This window comes from Amblyomma mixtum, chromosome 2 (assembly GCF_055824585.1).
Source record: "Amblyomma mixtum isolate Tamu chromosome 2, ASM5582458v1, whole genome shotgun sequence".
Taxonomy (NCBI): domain Eukaryota; kingdom Metazoa; phylum Arthropoda; class Arachnida; order Ixodida; family Ixodidae; genus Amblyomma; species Amblyomma mixtum.
Window position 1 is genome coordinate 236,029,787 of NC_143013.1, and position 19,126 is coordinate 236,048,912.

General features: G+C 44.2%; 1 protein-coding gene and 1 long non-coding RNA gene across 2 annotated transcripts; both read right to left on the reverse strand.

Annotated features, from left to right (window-relative positions):
* Positions 1-1,575: 1,575 nt before the first annotated feature.
* LOC149363006 (uncharacterized) lies at positions 1,576-6,365 on the reverse strand. The gene is made up of 3 exons (XR_016288553.1): positions 6,087-6,365; positions 5,358-5,447; positions 1,576-2,811 (listed from the first exon to the last, which is right to left on the reverse strand). It is a non-coding gene; the product is annotated as an uncharacterized LOC149363006 (long non-coding RNA).
* A 1,320-nt stretch (positions 6,366-7,685) lies between these two features.
* LOC149363007 (uncharacterized) lies at positions 7,686-14,197 on the reverse strand. Its single transcript, XM_089569852.1, has 4 exons — positions 13,712-14,197; positions 11,587-11,669; positions 9,885-9,971; positions 7,686-7,897 (listed from the first exon to the last, which is right to left on the reverse strand). The coding sequence occupies exons 1-4, from the start codon at positions 13,776-13,778 to the stop codon at positions 7,748-7,750; spliced, it is 387 nt and encodes a 128-aa protein (XP_089425978.1). The 5' UTR covers positions 13,779-14,197; the 3' UTR covers positions 7,686-7,747.
* Between the last annotated feature and the right edge of the window lie 4,929 nt (positions 14,198-19,126).

Consider the following 19,126-nt stretch of genomic DNA (forward strand, 5'->3'; position numbering starts at 1 on the left):
TTCGAACTTTCTTGACCAGACCATAAGGGCAAATCTGGTCCTGCTGAAGAAATTTTAGCACCCTGAAAGTGTAACTTTAACTAACAATTTCGAGACCATGAGAATACAATTTTTCTTCTGCTCTGAGTACACTAATACGAGAGAAACTCGAACAATTCACACCCGCAAATCTTTGGAAACGACCATTCTGACAACGCGCACCTAGCGAAATTCTGTGGAGCTGTGATTTTCGTGCTAACCTCTGAAATTTCGTGTCTGCTTAGCTTTGTTTTTACTAAGCTGCACTTAGCTTGAGGATTAGAGGAGCATGTCTAGGCAGGTTAAAATTGTCTCAGTCCCATGAAAACCTCGTGGTGGCGCTTCTTTCCAACAAAGCCGACTTTTGAATCATCGTAATTTATTGGCCTTTGTGTGAGTTTTGTGACCTGCTCGATGTAACACCTTTTTCCGAATTAAAGACCATGAAAGTTGCTCAAAGGTGTGGATAAGTGTGATCGCAGAATTTGAAACATTTCGAAGTCAAGCAAGTGTTTGCACTAAAAAAAATTAAAAAATTCCCACAAGAGGAGATACGATCTCGCAGCGACGACGGCTGTGTAAATGAAAAACACAAATATTGAGCAGAAAGCCATATTTATGTGAAAAAGGCCAAGTTCCCGATGCATGTGTGCCGTCATTAGTATTGTTAAGCGGGAGTCCTAGAGACCATGAGCTCGTTCCAAATAAGTTTGGCAAACTAGGTGGCTGCATGCTCAATTAGGTTAGGCAATCTTGCAATTGAACCATTTATTCAAAGTACAATCAAGTTATCTAAACTGGTATTCGAGTGCATATGCTTTCTTTTTAACTTTCCGTTGTCCTCGGAAGTCTCATGCCTTGTGTGGTTGGCTTCGCTCCCTAATGCACTGACGTCGGAGGAGTTGTGTGAACTTTGGAAAGCACGACGAATTTGTAGTAAAAATCGGTGAATACGATAAATGGCTCTCGGCTCGTAGCTTGAATATCCTTGTTCGTTGCACTGTATCTATCCACAAGAGCAGAGTTGTCATTCAGAGGTTCCACTATAGGGGGTGCTCTGACGTCTTCGTTAAGATCATCAGACTTCGGAAAATTCCGGGGTGAAGTTACAGGTGTAGTCGCACTCTGGTGGCTGTGCACAATATGAAAATTACTTGAAGCTGCTGTCGAAATTTCGCTCATTACAGTCTTCCCATTCCGAAGTTCAGATGTTGACTGAATTGGTGCATTGCTTGCTGTAGCTAGCATGTGCGCAGTCAATTTCTGTTTAACATATTTTGCTTTTGCCAGCGCTGAGACGAATAATAACCATTCCGTCATATTTATTTTGCGATAAAGCACAGGTGTCCCACTATGCCAAGATACAGTCGTAGCACTTGAATTCAGTCCACTAGCGGCAGTAGCCTGCGCAGATGTAGTTCCTGCTTCATGCACAGCGATGCTCATGTACTGTCGGACGCTGCTAGATTCATTTAGTTTTTGTGACGTATTCAGTTCTTGAGGAGAGGGAATTACATTTTCAGTGAGAATCGCAGAAGTCGGCGTCGTTGGTACAGACTTATCGTGACTGAGAGAAGTAGCTAAAGCACCACGCGTGGACAACACAGCATACGGTGAACTCATGTCCTGCGATGAGGGTACTTGTTTAGAAATCGTGTTGCTCCCCAAATCAGCAGTGAATATTTCTGTTGGCTCAGTAAAGGCTGTTGTTGACAAATAGGGGAGATGGGGGTCCGTCTTTGTGGTGTACGTCGATGTACTTAGTTTAAATCTTGCGTTTAACTCGGAGGCTTGGGCTGCAGTAGCCAGAACGTTCCTCCTGGTTAAGTATGGGCCAAGATGCCCTTTATCTCCTTCCTTCTGCACTGCCGCTACCATTTTTATCTCCGGGGCTTCTGTGGTCGCTACACCATCTCTGAGAAACAACCGCTGTGTATTCGTGTGGTAAGGTGCAGGCACCGTAATTTTAACTAATCTCATAGCAGTAGCGCCTGCTACAGACACGTGTGTCACGTGCCTTGAAGTTTCGGTGGTGGCTCGTGCAGCATTCGTTCTCGCGACAGGCTCTCCTTTCGTTGTGTCGTTACGAGTAAAATTCAGGTTGCCGACTTTTGTCCAATGCGTTGTTGACTGGACAGAGTCCGCTGAATTTGCCATTCCGGCAACAGTGGCCACAGATGAAGAGATTTGCCTTTCACCTGAAGGCCTGCTTTTGCTTGAACTGGTTGCAACGTTTTCTGTAGAGCGTGGCGTGGTCAATTTTGACTTATAGCGACGTTTTTTGCTTTTCTTTTGTTTTTGTGTTTTATGTTTCTGTATTTGTGGTCTTCTAGTGCGAGTGGCATTGCCGTGCTCTCTGACCAGGCTCTGTTTTGTTTCTGAGCGAAAATGTTTACGTATCTGTGTTCTTTCTTCCTTTTTTCGCGGAGTAGATGTTCCGTACGCAGATATTTCTCCTCTTGTGATCACTGGCGTGAAATTACTTGATGCACCGCTGTCTGTCACATTTTTTCCTCTTTCATTCACGCCACGGGAAAATAATGCGGGGATATACATTGAGGTTGTTTTCAACCGCCTAGGGTCTTGTGTACCGGATGATTCGGTAAGCATGGAGGAAGCCGTGGTTTCATGCGCTTCAGCTGAGGAACCGCCTGTATACAATGCCGTTACACTGGTGCCTTTTATCATTGTGCCCCGTTTGCTCAGTTTACCTCCCGCAGTGGGTACCAAAGTGGAGCGCACTACTGGCATGCACACGCCGTTGATGCAGGTCCCTTTTACGGCGTTGGTCGCCTGCAAATATAAAAAAAAAATCAGTTAATAATCCATCGCTTGTAAACATAGCACAGGCTGGGTGGTAAACATTGTTGAACATATGATAGAATGAAAAGGTTTAGAGCTTAGGGCTGGTTCCAGAATGAACTGTCCTGTTATGCTGGCACACTTCAAATCAATTGTTCAATTTAACGTCCGCGCCTGCGCCCACGGTTTTCTTCCTTCTTTGTCGTCAACCTTTCTATAAGCGGAAACTCACCCAATCACACATGTGGTCGCTAAATACGACTTTCACCTTCTTAGTATCAAAGGTGGGCTAAATGCAACCTTGCACAATGTTTTTTTTTTTGTTGTAAAAAAGTAGACTTTAAAGTATGTAAACAGCACTCTGCTTGTTATGCCAATTCAGGTGCCCATTGCACACGGCGAAAACATGCTTTGAATATTATCGGCTACAGGTCCCGCCTTCAGCACGGTTAGGAGCGCTATTCGTAACTGACATGTCTTTGTCGGTGCCAAAAATTTCATAAAATAGTTACCCGTATTAATGAGAAGCCGCCAACAGAGCTGTGGTTTCATTCCTCAGCACTTCATTTTGTCATAATTAATATTCTCGAACCGGAGTAGGAGACATTCATTCGTCGTTTTGTGGCAATAATTCCTTGCAAACAGACGGAGGGATGCCTAACCTGTTCTTGTAAAGCGAAATGCTTACCATAGCTTTTATCTCGGCTGCTGTCACCAAGACTCTCTGATCGGGATACATTCGAAGGTCGACAGCAGGTAGCAAATAGTCATGTGACAGTTTTTGTCCTCGCAGCTTTTTTTTATTCTCAACCGAATGGATCACTCCAAAGTTCGTTTGAAGAAAGCAACATAAATGCAGCTCGTTCAAAATTTCCCAAAGCTGGAAAACAAAACTTTGTGCCTAAGTTGGTGATAACAGGTGAGCAAAGTGTCTAGCTTGCTCTCTTTAATTAGAAAATTCGGAAGATTATAAACATTCGTAGCCTATCTCGTTGTCGATGTAAGATGTCAGCACAGAACTTGTCGCTGAAAACATCTTGTCTGGGAACGCTTATAGATTCTAGTATCCGCTCTCGAGTGTCGGTACGCTCTTTTGGCTGCTGAATATTGTGTCATTTTCGCTCGCTTGAGTTCTTCTACCTCACAGAGCACATGGCCCACTGGGTTAGTTTCAGGTCTTGAGAACTTCCACCATGAGCCGTTCTTAAGCGATAGCTTTAAGGGCTCCGTTCTTCAGAAAATCCGATGGCGTTGTAGTTGTGAGCGAAAAATCCGGATTAGTCGAAAAGGTGGCTAAGTTTCCCGTAAAGCAGCGTATTTGAAAACTCAGGAAAAACTCATAAAACTTGTGACTGAATGGTCGCAAGACAACTCAAACGGCCATATGAAATGTTAATATGTAAAGTAAACGAATTGCGGCGAAAATAAAATATCGGTAAGTAGTCAGTAAACAAACCCTTCATTGCTCTTCAGATACACTATCCTTAGGCCACGCAGGTAGTACGTTCGTAGCCCATGGTTAGAGCCGGGCTTCTGATGTATGCCATGTGGTCTGTGATATAATATAAAACAGTGACCATGGCTGCGTAGGCAATAGAAGTTGCTGCCGGGTGGGACCGAATAGTGCTATCGCGTAATACCCTTAAAGGCGGTGCTTCATGGTCCTCCGATTTTTTTCTTAGCTTCGGAGCTCTTGAAACATCTATTTCCACCGCGCTAAGCAGGGCGTTTTCAGAGGCCTCAGCAAAAAATCTCGGCGCAGAACGAAATGAAGGGTTGACGAAGGCGACGAGTTGTAGCCCACATCGCGAGAGGCTATGAGTTAGAACACGTAAAAGCAGCACGCTGAGGCAATCGTCCATTGGTACAAGGCAACTGGAAACAAAGCTTTTCTATGTTTTCGGTGCCGCTGTTCCAAATTACGCTCATCGCTCATTTAGGGTAATTTTTTTTTTTTTCACCTGCGTAATGCTCGTGTAGAAAGTGGTAGTGTGTTAATTCTTACACATGTCGGGCTTCATGTCCATTCTCACGTACTGCATCATGTTCAGCTTCAAGTGCACCGTAGGCTCCGTGCAATGTTCGCCTTAGCTTACCGAGGATTTCGGCTAAAATTATTTAATGCTTATGAAACCTGACAGATTCGTAGTCTCGAAATATAAAAAGGATATAACCTTTCAAGAACACATTTTCTTTTTTAGCTTGATCGTACGTAGCTTCAAGAGCATATGAACTGTGTGACCAAACTAAACAGAGAATGCGATAAACACTTGCGTTATACAAAGTTAATAAAAAATAAAAATAAAAGATTGCTGAAATAACTACAACAATAAACAGCAAAAAAAATCAGTGGAAATGTGCAAGCGATAATCTCTGAAGAATTCCATTTCCTAGAGAGTGTGGTTGCCGTTTCGTGAAGAACGCGGCATGAATGTTAGCAAAAACACGCTCGTGCGGTGCGTCGTGCATACAGGTTTATTCTACTAATCGCCACGTGGACACCGATACGAAAGCACAGAATTACGAAATTTGCTTACCAAGCACGGCATTGAGTTTTTCACTATAGCCGTAAGGATCTTGCCATGACGAATACATTTAAAGGAGCAGTTTCTTGCCACTCCGTCTCGCTGCAAAAGAAATTGAAGTAATTCAAGTGCACTGCTTCGCATATTTGCACATCTTATATGATTTTTTTTCTTCATGAGGAATCGTAGCAGTGGCTATTTGGAAAGTCTCGATCACTGCAGAAACAACGCGAAGAACTAACCCTTAAATCATAAACAAAGTGCATGTAAACCTTAACAAGGTTAATGCGAGAGAACCCTGCGTTCAGAATATTTCTTCAGGTATACTGCAAAAAACGTTACAACAATCCTCACCGGCCGTACTCATAACCTACTACAGAAGTGCCACAAAGCGAGTCATTATGCAAAGGTGAATGCAACGTTTTGGCTAAGAAATCAAATCTTTTCCCTTGTACTGATCGACGCCTACGTCATAACCTTACAAACACCCGCAACGTCAGCTAGCAACTTACTATAATTCTACATGGTTAGGATGGATCAAAAGTCATGAATATCGGTACACAATCCGCAACACCTGGGGTTATGCATCTTCACTTAACACGGTGCATCTGCCTTAAGCGGATGATAAATATATCGGCAAGTAGATGCACCTCAACTTGCGAGCTCCCTTACCTAACTGATTTTTAATGTGCGTCAACGTCATGCATTGGTGCTACCCAATTCGGTTTTTCTCTTACTTACCGTGAAGTTTTTCTTCAGGCCGGAACACCTGATGTGTTTCAGCAGACCTTCGCCACCTAGTATAACACGGAGACAGAGCAAATACCATTATTTTTAGCATTTGGAAACGATATCAAATTGCAGAAAATTCAGCGCGGTAAACATTGAACTTATCGTTCCTTCGCTTTTCGCTAAATTTTCACAGATCAAACATGAGCACATCCGGGTCTAGATATGCTTTAAGAGCTTTGTATTTAAAAGAGAACGTATCTGATTTAGGTCTCGTTGACGCAACAGTAATGATATTCCTCGTGTACCGCGCTGCTTGAGCCGAGTATAAGAACATATACTACACTAAACGAACACGGAACGAAAAACCATTACTCGCCATTCTATCCAAGAACTCGAAAAAGTTCCTGAAATATGTGCTCAAGTAATAAAATAAAACCTTCCTACTTAGCGTGGACGTTTATGTCTCACACGTGAGCAGCGGTAAAATACCGCTGTTTTGTGTTTTTTTCTTGAGGGATACTGGTAAACTGGAACTTTTTATGATCTGTGAGTACCAGCCAAATGGACTGCAGTTCATTCTTATTCTATTTAGTTAGCTCTCGTGATGCGTATCTGCAAATCTGCCTGGCCTAAGTGGACCTATTTCCTTAAGATTTTCAACATTTACTACCTGCGTGAGGACGCTGAACTGGGTTAGTTGGAGAAGATGCATGTTTGGACAACACAGCGCGAAAAAAGACGACGAAAAGCGTGACGAAACGCACGAGTGTTGTCTCACAGCTGAATATATTACGAAGTTTACAGAATCGCCTTGCTTTTCGTCCTTGCCTTTTTCTCCGCTGTATTTGCCAAACTTGCGTTGAATACATGTCCTAAGTGGATGTAGTCCTTTACTACTTACAACATTTCTCGTTGAAAGTGGTAATGGAACCAGAGTGCTTTCTTTTAATTGCGAGAAGTGCACTTCGTTTTGAAAGAGCGGAGAGGGCATGGTTTACGGGAGTGTATGACCCGAAGCTGTTTGAATAAAAACGTGTTTGAGGGAGGAAATAATTATTCCGGGTATTTAGTATTCTTTAAAGATTTTCATTAAAAAAATCAAAAATATTTTTTTGATTGCGACCTCCACAGAGAGATGCTACTGCTATTATGACCAAGCACTGGTGGAGAGGTTGTCCAGTTGAGGTTTGCTTATCCTGTACTTTTGCGGAAAAAGGATCGTCAGATAGCCCAGCTAAATCAACGAGGACACGAATTACTAATATATTTCACCTGCCGTGCACTAAATTATTCTAAGCGTCACACTTGCTTCTATATTTCTCAGGTTTTATTGACCACGGTCCGCCAGTGTGCCTTACGACCATGAAAGGTGTAAAAACAGCCCTCCCTAGACTGCCGTGGCAACGGAGCCAAGACAGCCTAACCGCTGAGAGCAACACGCAGTTGAAACCGGCGACTGATCAAAACCCTTCCTCATTACCTTCTGCGCAAATTGTCTTTACACTGAATAGTCATGTGCTAATTTCTCGTAAGAGGTGAAAACTAGAGCCGAAATTGATTCAGCATAGCTATAGCATACCAAAATAAATCTCTGTTTCCTTCGCAACCAACTGAAATTATTTCTTAATCCGGCTGACTCGGCGCTGTATAGCAATTAGCTGTTACCTAATTCATTTAAAATAGCTCCACTTACCTTTAGTACCAAGGGGCAACCCTTTGATTGTCGTAGTCGACGTCGTCGCTACAAACTGCGACTGTCTTTTAGGCACAACTTTCGAGCACTGACTCTGAATGCAAATACCAAGTTGCCACGAGTCCATCTGTAAAAATGAAAGCAATTTTTGAAAAGGAAAGATTGTACATACACAGCATGCATTGATGCGCGCTCGGTGTATACTTTCGAAATAACACTCTCAGGTGCGTAATTTCTAGTACATGACCGTCAGTTTTTATGGAGCTGAATTCGAAACCTGCTATAATCAGCGTCCTGTTCACCCTACTGCAGGCATCGACTCCAATCAGTGTGACTTATAGAAGGACGGCCGCTTCATTCAAGGCTGATTATTTACACCATTATAATATTAAACTTATTGTAACTTGTTTCATAAATAAAAATTTTCTTCCAAAACAAGCCGGAGCGCCTGAACCTGATCTCTACACAAGGCTACATAATGCTCGCTGCTATATTCTGCCAATGCATTTAAAAAAAAAACGCTTGCAGCTCTAAGAAGGAGAATATCTTCATTATGCGCAGACAAGAAATTAAACATTTTGCGCAATTTTTCTGTCAAAGTTTTCGTATAAATTGAGAGCTTTGTTAAATTAGTAAATAAGAGAAATCTCTAATAAACTATTCTTAAGCCTCTCACTTGAGCAAGCGAGCTCTGTGCTCCTTTGTAGGAGTCGGCGGAACTGCATGGTGCACAAAAGAGCAAGCAAGATGGAACCCACAAGAGAAGGAAGACACCACACGAGGTGTAGTGTCTGTGGTTTCATCCTTCTCGCGAGTGTTCGGTCTAGGTTGCCCTGTTTTTCACCATGAATATTCACCAACTAGCCCAAATTTCTACCTTTTACTGGAATTCGCCTTCGGCAGTACAGTGCCAGTGCCGAGCTTCCATCCACAGCACGTAATATGGACTCGTTTTGTGTTGATACTCGTCACATTACATAAGCGCATAGCCATTTACTTCAGATCCACATTGGCTTATCAATGTAAGTACCACACGCAGCTTAGAAAACAAAGATATTTTTGAGTTTTGCTCGCACTCCGACTTCAGTGGGAATGAATGCAATAAATTGGCTTGACACAGTGCCCGAAGGCTTAGGTTGAAGCACAAATTCAAAAAGTAGAAAAGAAATAACCAGCAAGCGGAAGTATTCCTCTCTCTCATAAGTGTTTCCCGGACTTCGAGTAACGCTTCGATTTGTGTTGTTCGCTGCACTGTGGATAGCAATTTTGGGTTCACCGCTGCCGACAAAGATCTCTGTTATTTGTATTGTGGTTAGAAATGGCATAGTGAAGATTTTATTTTCTCACGAAATTGGTACTGCATGGCAGGCGCACTTATTGCATGGTGGTATGTCTGTAATATGCAAAGTAAAAAGTTTCACAAATTTTAATCCATAATGCAGGCGATGCGTTTTAAAGCGAGCGTATCCCTTATTACTTTATTATACTCCAATGCATGCGATCTACGACGCAATGGAACACGTTGGCTGGCTAGCGAAACAATAAACAAGCATGCGTTTCATTCAGAAGGGTACGGGGAGAAGCTTACTAGGTATGTCTCGTAGCTACACTTTTCTGAAAGACAAGTAAAGGGCCATTGCGCCATCCCTCAGGGAAATCTCTTCTGAACTTTTATGAAAAGGTTTGCATCTCAGCGGTTTGCGTGCCGCCATAACAGACACAACGGGCAGCACGAATTCAGCGTTTTCTTCAATTCCAGCACCGGCTGGCCAATCGCGGCGGAAACGATCACGAAACGGTGCTGCCATATATAAATTCGGAAGAAATCTTGTACCGAAAAGATTGAAATGAGAGTTTCACGTTTACAATATTGACTACTCCTTGACATATTCAATGACTTTTGATCTTTCTCCACTCTGTGACGTCTATAAGCCGCGAGCATTTGCCGTTGCAGAACACATACTCATCCTTTTTACGTTTATGAGTCAGAGTATAACAAAATTTATCAATCATTTTCGTGCCGCAAAATTCGTCTTTATAAAACATTCGTATTACTTTCTGAACAACCGACGTTCGTTCGTATTCAAAAACAAGCCGATAATCTGTTTGCTTACAATACATGAAGCACCATCTTCCTCGAAGTCATATCTCATTGGAAGACCTTCGCATAAATACCAGCACGAATGTAAAGAGCGGTTTGTCTGAAAATAGAAAAAAAGCATGTGAAGCGGTCACCGTAGGCAGTCCAATCTTGCTTCGAAGAAAATTCCTCACGCTGAATATTTTTATATCAAAGCTGGGAACTCAAGATTCAATAATTATCGTTCGAAAACACCGGAAATCGCATTCAAAAGCTAATGTGTGTTTAAGTTTGTTGTGAATACTGCAAACTTTTAATATCTTTAAAAATTCTTCTATCGAAGGAACCATTTTCGTTTGCCAGAAATGTAGTTTTGTGCATGCCCTAATGCTCTGTATTTCCTATAGATGTCTGAAGGCTTACAGATAACTGGCGTAATTGGCCGTAAAAGGCAAGGACATCTCGCAGTTATATTTCCCGAAGAGTTTTTTGGCGAAATAGGTCTACTTTTTAAGTGTTTCGAGCTATAATCTGGCTACATGTGCCGTCCTACAGCTCCAAATGGGCTGTAATGGACGCAGTAGAGGTTGGCTCCTGATTAAAGTCAACCAATGTCGCCCTATAACCTGTGCCGAGTTCACCTCTATCAAAATGCAGCTGCCCTGGCAGGGGTACAGTTACTGCGACCTTGGTTTTGCTATCATGTTCTCGGAGGCCTCCACAAAATTACTTGTCGTACAATGACCTATTCAAAAGCAGACGGGATATCTTTCCTTTACCCAAGTTAGCGCAATTAGAACAGACACATAGAAAAAAAAACACTCAGGAGCATATTGGATAGTAAACGGGAAAATTGCCTGAAGTTTAGCGAAATGCTCTAATCGATGGTCCTCATACATACGCTTGAAGGTAGAGAATTTGTGCTGAGTACATTGACAACACGCACGGATTCAATATTACGGTGTGCGTAATATTGCGTACCTTGGGAAACACGGAAATCTCACGAACAGCATACGCAAGCCACACGAAAAGCCTATCAAGAACATGAGACTTTCACTATACTTTCGCTTGCTTGATAGCGTCACACCGGATATAGATAGAATATTCCCCATATTTTTGTGTGCCTTGTATGGCATGTTCATTCTAACTGATCCCCCGCGGTCTGTCCGTCCCTTTGGAGCTTCGCTGCTGATCCAAACATGGCTTGTTCGATACCGGCTCTGTCGCCTTGTATTTCGATGGAGCCGAAATACGAAAACGCTCCTGTTGTGTGCGGTCTCAACGCACGTAAGGAAGCCCAAGTGGTGGACTGGAAATTAATTCAGCACCCTCCACTACACCATTCTTTGTAGCCCGTGTGGAGTTTTGCAGCCGAAACTTAAAAATGTACTGCTTGCACTTCAATTCTCATTCGCGAGTTAACTCCTCTGAAATGATGATGTGCGCGCTGTTCAGTATGGGTACAGAAGCCAGGTAGTCCATTGCCCATTGGCACAAGCCACAAACTAATGTATATTTTTGTACATATCTTGATTCCAGATTTCGAAGTCAAAATTACATCTTGTTCAATAAAACGATAATAACGCCATAACTAATGGTTTGAGTCAATACACATGCCTTCTTCTGGGAAGAAAACGTAATTTTTGGAGCAAAAAGAAAGAAGGCTACATGTGGATGTTTTACCTGGACTTCAAAATTTTAAACAGAGCGCTGGAAGACAATGCGAAAATACTTGCCTTTTTTGGCAGATACGCCCGCTTGCAGTTTTCCTCTCTGTCAAACAAGATAAGTTTCTGTTTCTTGTCCAACTTTTTCTGGCCTGAAATAGAAGTACTGCTGATCCTTCAAGCAGAACATTATTATTGCGGCTAACATAACTGAAGCTAGCTGTTTAATTCCTTAGAAGCACCACAGAATTCCAGGTTTGCAGTGCTCGTTGGACGGCCACGAGTACTGACCATGTGGGCTACCTCTTTACTGCCTTGAGACTACATTTTGTTTCTACCTCTGTGTCCTGTGTTTGCACATGTCTTAGTTGTACACTGTAATCTAGAGACTTCGTCTATCAAACTGGTCTTGCAGGCATTATGTGCACGCATTTTCAGGAATTCTTTTGACTGGCATGTCTCCTCTTTCTGCATGGTTGTTTTTTTTAGCAAATGTACCGCCATTTCCCATTGTTATTCCGGAATGACCCGGATGGTGTCAATATTGCCCGACGGTGTCAATATCTGCGCAACTGGTTCTCATTTTCATTTTCTATTAGGCTGTTCTTCGTTACATAGCAGGCCTGAAGTCCAGGCTACGCTATTAACTTCTCCTTCTCTTATATATTCCTGCACAGTGAATGTTAGCCGAGCGCTATAATGACGCTAGAACATTTCTCCCTGTATGCGCAGGCGTTCGCAGCCGTTCCATACATTTTACTTTTAACAATGCTGCACCCACCCTTGAAGCCACCCTTTAGAGATGGGCTGTCAATGGCTCTTCGCTATTTGGAAAAGAGGGACCACTCTCGTGCCACGTCGTTTAATGGTATTTAACTGTATAACAATAACTGATGGGCACGTTGGTCAGACATGATTTCTTGTGGAACAGCGCAACGGCACAAGGCCAGAGGAAAAAAAAACAACGCTGTGTATCGTCCCTTCCTTTCCTCTGGCCTTGTGCCCTTGCGCTGTTTCACAAGAAATGGCATGTAACTTATGATCTAAACGAGTCAATTAACAGTGACGACTCAAGCATATTACATGGGGCCCCTGAAGCGTAGGGCAACTCTCATTGAAGTAGAGGCCCAGAGTGCGGAGTGCTTCAGTGAAATTAGATTTTTCAGCACAAAATATTTTTGATGGCATCATTAATACTGATGCATTGATGGGATGACAGCGGTTCTGCTAGTAGAGTGAAACAACAATCTCTTGTCCTTGCCTTGGACAAAGAAACCCGCGTTATTTAGTTATATTCACTCACCCTCACCGATGTTTATTGCATTTTTGATATCTATGGCTAAGTATCGCTTCAGGTTTTGCTGAAAGCGACAACAAAAGCGAACTTAACAAAATTACAGCCATTTTCTTGCTGCATAACGAGTATTTATTTTACCGAAAGATGACTGCTCAGTGCTAAAGGACATCCTCTCAACGACTGCATTTCCTTCCATGTTAACACTAGTGATCATTCAAGGAAGAAGCATTTCAGTAAACATAAGATAAGCAGCTTCTAGTGGTCTGGTTTGAACGGATGTTGCCTTCTTAACTATTAACAAATATTTCCAGTTCCTTTCTTTGCGCCTGAGCAATATAATTAATTTCCATTAATTTACTTCTCAAGGGTCCAGTTTATGAAGGATGGATCGATGGATGGAAAACTTTATTATGCAAGCGAGTTTGGATCATGCAAGGTCTCAGGGCCACCACACAGCCCTCACATTACGCTCATTTCACGCTTATTGGGCCGTATGTCTAAGAATACTAGAACGTCCTACCACAACCTTTTCGCTTCTTTCCACCTGAGATGGTTAGCTGTTCATCAGCTGCATCTCCCGAGTACAGTCTTTGCCAAAAGTAACCAGGCTGCATGGTTTGCTTCTCATTCGTTTAGCAGAGCTCTCAGGTTATCTGAAGATAACAAAGTTCTCTGAACGTGAGGACAGGGGTTCTCCTTACCATACAGAGATTTTGAGCTTGGGGGCTGGCATATTAACTTTACTATACGACTTAGAAGTAAACCGTGCAGCCTGGTTGCTTTTGGCACAGACTGTACATTATTGCATGTGGATCATCAGAATAAGGCTCTAAAAGTAGGCAGCTGAAACTAGGAGAATATCTATCTTCAAGTCGAGAGCACAATATTAACACTTACTTGCTAAGACAGGAGTCAGAAAAATGGCTGCTGCGAAGACGTACGCGAATACATTGGTCAGCGGCATTCTATGCGTTGTTCCTTGTCAAAAGCGCTACGAGTGCGCTTCGCCCCAAGGCTCGTGCACCAGCCTCTCGTCGAGCGAACGTGCTCTATATGAAGTGTGACATATGGCTTGGTGAAAAAACTGCCCTCGCATCTCTTATCTCTCCGACTTAGCTACCATGCTACGGGTTATCAGCTCGCAATATCAGCGGGCGAGGGGATCACTGATCCTGTGAAGCGAAAAGAGACGCATGTGGGTTGGGAACGGGCTTTATATCACGCTCCCGCATGTCCGTCTCAACAATGAAAGTAACAGCGAGAATCGCAGTGATACCTGTGACTTGTATTTGGTTCATTTCGTTCTTGTTGGGCAGAAACTATAGTCTTCGTATGCTGGTCATAACTGTCAGCAATAAATCGAGGCTTTAATGAGGCCTTATTATAAACATTTCCTGAGACAGGTAAAACAGCAAATGTTGAGTGATGTATAATTAGCCCCTTTGGGGCGCCCATTTGTAGATCTGGCAGCCATCTGATTGCATAAACGACTCCTTATAGGTAAGAGTTCGTAACTGCGCAAGTTGCAACACCGTCCTCTGGCTGAGTAACTAAGTAGAATTTTCCACTCCACGGCTGCCTCCGGGTAATTATGAGTGCTAGTTGGTTTGGTCTAGCATAGTGTAACCAGCAGTGAAAAGGGGAGCACAATAAAAGGAAGTATACAGAGGGCAGCGTTGGTTGAACAGTTGATGTTTCATTGAAAGGCGGCCTACTCAGGTGACCAAACAACGTATGCGTATCAGGCACCCAACGCACCCACTTGGAACGTAACCAAATCCCGCTCAACTTTCATCTAACGAGTAGAGAATGAATGCATGAAGGAAGGAAACCTTTATTACAAAATACGGAGTGCTCTCAGCCGCTTTGGGGAATTAGGAGTGATGGGGGTGTAGGTGCAGAAGCAAAATCTGGTCGGTCCTTCGCATAGCCTTCAGAGCTGCGGTTAAGTCAGTCGACCACTCCTGCAGTACTCGACGCCGGCCGCTCTCACTACTGTATGCCGCGAAGACATATGCTGTGCTGCATGATCGTATCTGGTGTGCTAAGTAGTTCATGTCGCGAGCGCTATGGGCTGAATTCAGTGTCTTCCTTGCGATAAAGATGAGCAAATCCATAAAAAAGGTGTTTAAGATCTGCTCTACAATATTCTTGGAAGTGGGTGCATCTGATGAGCATAAAAGTTTCGTGTCTGGCAAGAGACCACTTGTTAAGTATGTACGGTGCGTACGCTGCGTTTCCGATGACTTTAAAAGGACCGATTATGGTCGAGTGAGCTCTCCTTTAGAGTCAAACACCTGCTATGATGTTCCTTGCAATAATCGATGTCTGCCGTGTTTTTTTATCAATGTGTAAGCATTGTATGGCTATGTTTGCGGAGCTCGTTCCCACGTTAACGTCCGAACGAATGGGTTTACACAAAAAAGAATAGTACCATCGGATAGAGCATCAAAGAAGCTCGTACGGAAATGGAGGGGGTGAGATGGGGTAATTAGTTAATCAATTAAAGCTAAAAATGACCAAAAAAGTATGGCGGCACTTCGGCAGCCTAAAGTGCGCCAGGCGAAATCTTTTGTCGCGATACTTCGACTGACAATACAGCCTATGTTTGCTGCGGTTGCACCGCTTAGGATCCATCCTCCTCCACTAGCTGCCGCACACCGACTGACGACGCAGCAGCTCTCGACGCCGCCGCACCGACAGGTTCACCTGTCGAAGAAAATGACATCACCTTTTGGCGGCTGCGCTTGTCGATGAGTCACCCCAGGCGCTGGATGTAACGCCGGACGGACTGACGGGAGAATAAGCTATTAAAGGCTTTCGCCTTAAAAGTGGGCGGCTTCATGTCATCACGAGCTTGTCCGCATGAATACGTCTGAACGAATGAGTCTATGCGAAAAAGAAAGGTACCATCGGGCAGAGCATCAAAAAATCTCGTACGGGAAATCAGGGGGTTGGGGTTGGTTATTTAGTCAATTAATTAGAGCCAAAAATGCCCAAAAAGTGGGCTGGCTGGGCAGGAGCAAAAGTGGCGCCAAATTTGAAAACGCTGGAAGTGCGGCACCAGCTGACAGGAGCCCCTGACAGGAGCACCTAACAGTCGGGAGCCGATTGTCACCCTCAGGCAGACACAGACCGGACCACTCTTCGTCCCGGCAGCGCTACACGTTCTTCACCCAGAACTACATGCGAGTGGTGTGTACAGTGTTTGTACAGTGAGTCCGGTGGACCAACGGCACTTCATGTGGGACAGTGCCAGGTTAAAGTGCCAGGTTCCCGACCGAAGCTATCTCCAGGACATACCCGCCCGAACTTCTAAGAGCAGTGCCATCTTCAGACAAGGACCCTGCTATGGGCCGTCCAGCAGCCCCAGAGTGCACTAGAAATGCCCAAGCCCCAGGGTAGTGCAGAATAGGGCATAATCCCGGGTCGACGCGTGGCCCACGTTGCGACGCGTTGAACCGTCGATTGTCGCCATTTCAATAAAGTTACTCCCATCATATCCTAATAAAAAGCAACTGCTATGCTCCTTGGCTTTCTTAGTGTTGTCTTTATACTTAAATTTAAGAGCGCTGACGAGAGCAGGCCGTCTCACTTCGGCTCCCACTCACAGAACCTGGTCGCTTTTGCTTCTACTTCCTGAGCAATTACCTCCAAGGTAAAAAAGCAGTTACGCTACTAGTCTCCCACTCAACAACACCAGACACTATTTGAAGGTCTAATCCATGCTACGGAAGATTATCCTACTGCAGGGGGGCATACGCGCTGTTCCATGTTTTGATTTCATGCATAGAAAAAGAACACCCAAAAAAAGGTTGTCACTAAGCAAACTTTCACGCACCTGCTTCATTTCGTCTGCTGTAAGCGTCTAGCTACGAAGCAGCGTCTGCGACATGTCTTCTGCGACATCGCGTGACATGTCTGCGACATCGCCTATAATTGCGGTCGTGGCGCAGGTACTTATTTTAACGCGAGAGTGTAGATACCCCAATGTCAAAAAAAAATTGGCCGGTGTCGGCGCTGGCGACCGTTAGAAGCCTCGCAGCCAAAGCGGCCGGTAGGTTGCTCTAGCAATAATAGGCAGGGTACCTAGGTAACGTGACCTTGTGACGTCATCACAACCTGCTCACCGGATTGTGAACAAACTGACAACCGTGGCAGGAGGCAAGTAGCTATTCACTGGTTGGGAAGAGCAACTTGGGTCTCCCAAGCCACACCTCTGGCAGCACCTGCCATCGCAGGGCAGTGGCGCATCACTTAACCCTGCATCACAGCGCCAAGACTAGTATGGGACTCCTAGAGATCTATAAATGTAATGTTTGGTTTATTGTTCATGAGGGTTTAACGTCCCAAAGCGACTCAGGTTGTGAGGGACGCCGTAGTGAAGGAATCCGGAAATTTCGACCGCCTAGGGTTCTTTAATGTCCACAGACATCGCAGCCGCGGCCGAGATCTAACACGTATCTTTCGAGTCAGTAGCCGAGCGCCATAACCACTGAGCCACCGCGGCGGCCTCTAAGTATAAAGTACTAAACGACCTATTTCGGATATATGGGCAGTATTCCATTAGCGGCATTGCGTCATACCCTGAAGGCGGAGCTTAAGCCACCCTCTGGATTTTTTATTCAAATTACAGAATACACACGACAAGCCAATTAAACGCTGTCACACTCGAAAAGAAATGCCGCGAAACAAACACTTGCGTGCGTGTTGAAGAACACGTCCATGTTTACAAACGTGTGCTCAATCTTAGCAGGAAACGCTTCCGACAGAAGAGCATTCTGCGTGTTCCGAAATGAAAACAAAACTTGGAACCTACCCTTAAAAGTCAAATGCGATAGAATTAGGGATCTCTCCCGCGGAAGTACTCTTTCTCTTTCATTGCAGGGAGTCGATCGCAGGGGAAAGATCGCAGGGGTTTCTACCCCTACTGGCGCAGCTCGTTCATGCATTCAGACGTTACCGACACGGAGGGAGGTTTAGGTGAGTTTTAGGACGCCGGATTCCGAAACGAAGTCCAGCAGGACACTGAGGTTGCGCTTGGCGTCGCAACTGGGGTCCGTCCAGCCTTCATATGTGCGAGTATGGAGGCAGAGGTGGAGCGGCCGTGCACTGGTGCCGTGACAAAGCGATGCGCCACTGCCTCGGAAGGTTGCTGTTTGTGAAACCTAGGCTTCTCTTTCCGAGCTCCCGTAATGCTCATTTTTGCCCAGATAGCTCTTCGTGAGCTGTCTACCTCTCGACCAATAAGCTGATGCCCAGCTCTATGGTGGGTAGATAACAACTACGTTAAATTTAACTCGATTAGTTTAATTATAACATGCCATAAAGGGTACATTGCCCTCATCTCGGTCAGCAGGTCGCCACCTGCCCGCCGTACTAGGTGCGCCACTTGCTTTATCTTGAAATGGACGGATGGACGCCGGCTTTTTTCGAGAACGACTCCTCTAATGCTATAGCATTTAAAATTTGCAATGTTTTCAAGTAATCCCTCTTTGGTCATTACGTGAGGATATTGTGTATTCATATGCCAAAGCTTATCGCTCGTTTGGTGTCTTTTGTATGACTTTTCTCTTACCTACTTGTATTTCACTGCGTAAAAAGCAGAGGCATATTTTAGGAAAAATGCTGTAGTTGTTACTGTCGCACTAATTCTCAGCTATTACACGAGCACATGCCCTTTGCATAAGCTTCTATGACCTGCATGCAAGTTGGAACGGGGCACTGGGAGTACCTGCTGCTAAAGCAATCACCTCGGAGGGCGTGGTTGCTGCAACGTGCCTATTCTTTCTCTTATACTTGCTTTATTTCTTTTAACTCTCTTCTGTCTGCATGCGGCAGTGGTATTGGCCCAATTAGAAATTGTGATTTTTTCGCGCTTTCTCGTGCTGTGGACACATCGACAAAAATCTGACGAAAAAGAGAGGTGACAACTTAATCGTAAAATGCATTCCCTCATCCGAAATTTTCCTATGGTACTTTTGGTTTCGGTTACTATGGGCCTCAGTCATATGTAAACTAAAATAAATTCACTCGAGCTGTTCACACCATAATCATATGTCACAATACAGCTGTTAACCAGAAACGCGAAATCGAAATTAATCGAGTCAAACCCGGAATGTGAAAAAAAATACGAACATGTCAATATAAATTCATTCTTCTAGACCTTCTAGATAGCCTTGCAGACACACCGTGTAGCAACTGCCAGACATGAGTAAGTTCGAAGCCCCAAACATGAATGGCACGATTGACATGGCTCAGCCAAGTTAAGTTGCTTAACACAAAAGCTGCCGAGAATCTGGTGGGCCCCTT